At 36.5% G+C, this 6,339-nt stretch overlaps 1 protein-coding gene across 3 annotated transcripts in view; it reads left to right on the top strand.

Annotated features, from left to right (window-relative positions):
* The window catches only part of PNPLA8 (patatin-like phospholipase domain containing 8), a 50,412-nt gene that overhangs the window by 23,009 nt on the left and 21,064 nt on the right, over positions 1-6,339 (top strand). For all 3 annotated transcript variants that reach the window (XM_010841488.1, XM_010841490.1, XM_010841487.1), the window contains exons 4-5: positions 1,001-1,152; positions 4,814-4,908. In XM_010841488.1, coding sequence (XP_010839790.1) covers positions 1,001-1,152; positions 4,814-4,908 — 247 coding nt within the window. The remainder of the gene's footprint in view (positions 1-1,000; positions 1,153-4,813; positions 4,909-6,339) is intronic.

Genomic DNA, 6,339 nt, shown 5'->3' with positions numbered 1-6,339 from the left:
CCGGATGCCATGATCTTCGTTTTCTGAATGTTGAGCTTTAAGCCAACCTTTTCACTCTCCACTTTCACTTTCATCAAGAGGCTTTTGAGTTCCTCTTCACTTTCTGCCATAAGGGTGGTGTCATCTGCATATTTGAGTTTGTGGATATTTCTCCCGGCAGTCTTGATTCCAGCTTGTGCTTCTTCCAGCCCAGCATTTCTCATGATGTACTCTGCATATAAGTTAAATAAGCAGGGTGACAGTATACAGCCTTGACGTACTCCTTTTCCTATTTGGAACCAGTCTGTTGTTCCATGTCCAGTTCTAACTGTTACTTCCTGCCTGCATACAGGTTTCTCAAGAGGCAGATCAGGTGGTCTGGTATTCCCATCTCTTTCAGAATTTTCCTAGGATTTATTTAATCTCCTGCCTGATCAACAATATGAAGTTGAATGCTTAGAATCTTGAGGTCCCAAGTTTGTTTAAACTAATTACTTGTTTATAATGATCACCCTTTACCTTCTACCTTAATTTTATTTATTAACAGTTGTTCATATTTCACAGTGAGCTACCCTTGTATTCCATATGTGGTATACATGAGACGGTTTATTTTTTTCTGTTAATAACAAGTTTAATTTCCAATAATTACAATGAAGCAATTTCGTCTTCTTTAGGATTCGGACAAAATATTGTATGAACTATATGACATTAATCTTTTGTTGTGACAGTACTTTGTAAATATGTGTTAAGCAAATGGCATTTTCTCCAATTTTTAAGCACTGAACCTTTTAAAAAATATTTATATTGAAGTTACTTTTTGGCCTGGATATTAGGACAAATACATCCTAGATATTAGTTGACAATAATACGTGAAAAGCTAGTCTATCATTTAAGATTACTGAGAAAGTAATAAACACTGGCATTCTGGTTACATGAGATGATCTACATGTGTTGATTTAAAACAATCATATATTTTCACTCTTGTGACAAAAGCAGCAAAATGTCTTTACTTTCAATATAGGAAAAAATTATTCCTTATTTACTACGACTGAGACAAATTAAGGATGAAACTCTACAGGCTGCAGTTAGAGAAATTTTGGCGTTAATTGGCTATGTGGATCCAGTGAAAGGACGAGGAATCCGGATTCTCTCAATTGATGGTGGAGGAACCAGGTAAAGCTAGAAAAATGATTTTTTAAAAATTCTTTTTAATGAAGTTAGTTGATTTGCAGTATTGTTTTAATTTTTGCTGTATAACAAAGTTGATGCAGTTATACATACATACATTCTTTTTATAATATATTCTTTTCCATTATGGTTTATTGTAGAATATTGAAGAGAGTTCTCTGTGCTGTTCAGTAGGACTTTGTTGTGTATCCATTCTGTATATAATAGCTTATATCTGCTAACCTCAAACTCCCACTCCATCCCTCCCCAACCCTCACCCCCTTGGTGACTATAAGACTCTTGTCTCTGTCCACTAGTGTATTAGCAAAATAGTCTTTTTAAACCTATAGATCCTAAATAATAAAAACAGAACTACCATATTATCCAACAATTTCACTTTCTGAGTATTGATCAGAAGAAAATGAAAACACTAATTTGAAAAGATATATATGTACCTTTGTTTGTTACAACATTATTTACAGTAGCCAAGATGTAGAAACAATCTGTGTCCATTGATGAATGGGTAAAGAATATGTAAGGGATATGTGTATACACACACACAGGAATACTACTTAGCCATAAAAATGAATGAAATGTCATTTGTGATAGCATAGGTAGAACTTGAGGTTATTTTGCTAAGTGAAATAAGTCAGACAGGGAAAGACAAATACTGTATGATCTTATATATGAAATATAAGAAACAAAAACAAAGCAAGAGAAAACTCAAAGACTCAGAGAAGAGCTTGGTGGTTGCCCTATGGAAGGGAGGTTGGAGGGTGGGTGAAATGAGTGAAGAGAAGTGAAAGGTACAAATTTCCAATTATGAAATAGGTAAATCATGGGGATGTAGTGTACAGCATAGGAACTGTAGTTAATAATATTGTATTTGCAAATTTGAAAGTTGCTTTAAAAAGTAAATCTTGAATGTTCTCATCACAAGGAAAAAATGTTATACTTTCTATGGTGACAGATGGGGCGGTCATTTTGCAGTGCATACAGATGTTGAATCATTGCATTGTACATGGGAAACTAGAACAGTGTGGTGTGCAATTATACATCAGTTGAAAAAAAATACCTGTAGATCAGATCAATTGTAAGAATTTTTTAAACTGATTCAGTATAATTATGACATTATAAAACCAAATTCTAAAGTAAAACATGAAATTGTTTTTCTCGATTTACTGGTTTATCAATCTAAGAACTTTAAGAACTTCTTTTAACATATACCTGAATTTCCTGTTATTTTAATGTGACCTAGTCTTATGTTTTAGTTTACCTTCTCAGACATTTTTGGTAGTTTAGGACAGTTTGTCAACAATGATTCTCTTAAAATTTTGGCAATGTTATGTAATGTTACCTTTCTTTTATTGTGTGTATCTTACCTATATATATTAGTCACCTAGTAATAAGGTGATTGTTAGAAAAGGAGCCTATATCAGTAACTTCCTGACTCCCTACATCTTATAGACACCAGTTCTGGTATACACAAGAAATATTTAATGCATTCTTAGCTCAGAAGGAGATTTCACCATCTCCTTTCACCAATTGGTAAAATTCACCAGTTTCACCATCTGACTCCTTTCTTACTACTGGCAATCCATCCATGCTTGCTAATTGTGTAGTTCCTTATTATTTGTTGGCTAGACACTTTGGCTTGGTTTTATAAATCTTTTCCCCCTAAAATTTCTAGCTTGTGTTCTACTTCCCTGCCATCTCTACTCTTCCTTTAAGAGATAACAACTAGAAAAACAGAAATGTATAATGTGTGCTATGAAGAAAAATAAGGCAGAGTGAAAGGATAGAGTGTAACAGTGCTGTTTGAAAGAGTGATCATGACTGTGAGTTTTTGAAGAAATAACATTTGAGTTGAGTTCTGAAATAAGAACCGTAAAGAGCATTCAAATGTCTGTTTAGAGTGAGGGATCTATAGAGTGAAAATAGGTTTGTGACCAAAGAGTATTTGATTTCATTTTATTAGTCAATTTAGAAGAGAACAGTTGGTGCTAAATACCCTGCAATGCCTGGCATAGTTCCTACAGCAGAGGAACATCTTGCCCAAATGTCAGTGATGTGCTGTTGGGAGACCCTGGTTTAGGGGACTATGAGAAAGCAGCGAGGATGGGAAATTTGTACAGAATGAGTAAGATAAGAAGCCTCATGAGAAAAGGAACCCTTCTTACTCGTTCTACCTGGTACAGCATTAAACATAGACTCGACCTAGAAATAATACTGATTTTTAAATTGTCCAGAATTACTTTATGAATACTGCATTTTAAAAACAGTTTTCTTCTGGCTTATACAAGTAAAACTTGGGAGAAAAAAAATACAAAGAGAAACAAGCCAAACATAATATATCTCACGTATCCAAGATTATTTTTACTATTTTGATTTATTTCTTCAAATGTTTTTTCTGTATGAATATATATATGCGCGCATGTGTGTGTGTGCATGTTTTATTTTCCTTTTCATAAGATAATGGAGGGCACACTTAAATATATTTTATCTGGCATGATCTTTAATTCTTCATGTCTCACATTAAAGGCACATTAAATCTGCAGTGTGTCTCTCATAAATGATCTTGTCTTATCAGCTGTCTTCGAATTTACATTATTTTTACAATTAATAATAGTCTTTCATTTTCTATTTTAATAATACAATATTTTCTAGTGACTTTGTGCTTGCAATATCAAAACACAATTTGACACTAAATTTTATTTTATGGTACCTGATTAATACAGTGTTCTCTGCTCCACACCTTGTATTGAGATGAAAACTTTTCATTGTGTATGTATATCCTCCAATATTAAGGATTGTCCACCTGTTACACACACCCTGAATTGGCCCGCATCTCCTAGGCTGTTCCATCTTTCACATTTGAAGCTACTTGCTACCTTTGGTGAGGATTCAGAAATGAACAAAGTCAGCAGCGTAAATTAATACCTCCTTAGTGCAGAACCTTGTCTTGAGATAGTTGAGAGTTTTAAAAAAATGAATAAAAGAGAGCTTAAAAATATGACTGATGAATTACAGAAAATGAAATGTGTAGAAGCATAGGTTTACCAACCATGTTGGTAAGTGGAGAAACCAATTCATGACATCCCCAAACCAGTGAATACAGAGTTTAAGCAATTTTCAGAGTTGTAGTGTCTGCTAAAATACCTTATATTGCCATATCTTCATTGTCTTATTTAAAGAGATACTAGTGTAAATGGCACCCCACTCCAGTACTTTTGCCTGGAAAATCTCATGGACGGAGGAGCTTGGTGGGCTGCAGTCCATAGGTCGCTAAGAGTCGGACCCGACTGAGCGACTTCACTTTCACTTTTCACTTTCATGCATTGGAGAAGGAAATGACAACCCACTCCTGTGTTCTTGCCTAGAGAATCCCAGGGATGGCGGAGCCTGGTGGGCTGCTATCTATGGGGTCGCACAGAGTCGGACACGACTGAAGCAACTTAGCAGCAGCAGCAGTGTAAATTCAAAATCTGCTGCTGTAACCCAGGTTTCAGTACCATTATTTAGATACTGTATTTTCAAAAGCAATCCAGAAACCTTTGGCTAGTTTTCATATTAGCATATAAACTAGAAAACCAGGGATTGTTTTAGTAAATAGATTAGCTTTCCTTAAAACAGGACTTCTCATTTTTGCCTTTTATTTTTCCTACAGGGGTGTGGTTGCTCTTCAGACACTACGAAAATTAGTTGAACTTACTCAGAAGCCAGTTCATCAACTCTTTGATTACATTTGTGGTGTAAGCACAGGTAATTGCTGTTATTATATGGAAGTGGTGCATCCCAGCAGTGCATTAAGCAAAAGAACATTAAACTCTCATGATTAAGATCATGGTCATTTCCTGAAATGATGGATGTTAGTTTCATATTTTGATACTGAATAGTCCTTTAATTTGCTTAACTTTTAAAAATGCTTATTGGAAATAAGTTAACATTCAGAAATAGATTTTAGTGTGCTTTTCTAATATGTTTTAAATAAGCCACAGTGACAAGAACAATTTGTAAATTAATTGCCTTACGAAAAGTAACAAAATGGTGAAAAAGTGAGTGTTAGTTGCTCAGTCATGTCCAATTCTTTGCAACCCCATGAACTGTAGCCCGCCAGGCTCCTCTGTCCATGGGATTCTCCAGGCAGGAATACTAGAGTAGCTTGCCATTGTTTTCTCCAGGGGATCTTCCTGACCCAGGAATCAAACCTGGGTCTCCTGGATTGTAGGTGAATTCTTTACGTCTGAGTTACTGGCGAAGCCCACAAGATGGTGGGTATTCAAAATTGTACTCGAACCAATAGAACATCAAGGATGGATAAGATTTTGCTTTCTTTTGGAAAGTGTCCCTCTGTGAGGAAATCTTTTAAACGGATTCTCACATTTATCTGTTTAAGTTTTGATTTCAGACAGCTAGATAAAAAAGGATATAAGAAGCAGTTTCCTCACAGAGGGATACTTTTGCTACTCGCATATTCCTAACTGATGTACATTTAAAATTCCAGTTTCGTATTTATATGGAAGAAATTGGCAAGTTAGAGTATAATTGTTTCTGAATAATTTTCTAGTTTTTCACTGACTCACTATCAGATGAGTGTTTGTTTTGCTTTCCGTTTGTTTTTCTGTTTCCTATATCAGCTCTCTCACCCGTGTATCACTGCCACCCACCCCCACACCTACTCTCCTGTGTGCACAGGAAGCTTCTCAGGGTGCCCTGCCTATTGCTTCAGTTGAGTTCAGTCGCTCAGTCGTGTCTGACTCTTTGCGACCCCATGAATCGCAGCACGCCAGGCCTCCCTGTCCATCACCAACTCCCGGAGTTCACTCAAACTCACGTCCATTGAGTCAGTGAGGCCATCCAGCCGTCTCATCCTCTGTCGTCCCCTTCTCCTCCTGCCCCCAATCCCTCCCAGCATCAGAGTCTTTTCCAATGAGTCAGCTCTTGGCATGAGGTGGCCAAAGTACTGGAGTTTCAGCTTTAGCATCATTCCTTCCAAAGAAATCCCAGGGCTGATCTCCTTCAGAATGGACTGGTTGGATCTCCTTGCAGTCCAAGGGACTCTCAAGAGTCTTCTCCAACACCACAGTTCAGAAGCATCAATTCTTCGGCGCTCAGCCTTCTTCACAGTCCAACTCTCACATCCATACATGACCACAGGAAAAACCATAGCCTTGACTAGATGAACCTTTGTTG

Source organism: Bison bison, unplaced genomic scaffold (assembly GCF_000754665.1).
Source record: "Bison bison bison isolate TAMUID 2011002044 unplaced genomic scaffold, Bison_UMD1.0 scf7180017864162, whole genome shotgun sequence".
Taxonomy (NCBI): Eukaryota; Metazoa; Chordata; class Mammalia; order Artiodactyla; family Bovidae; genus Bison; species Bison bison.
The sequence above is the reverse complement of the archived record's forward strand: the minus strand, read 5'-3'. Positions and strand labels throughout refer to the sequence as shown.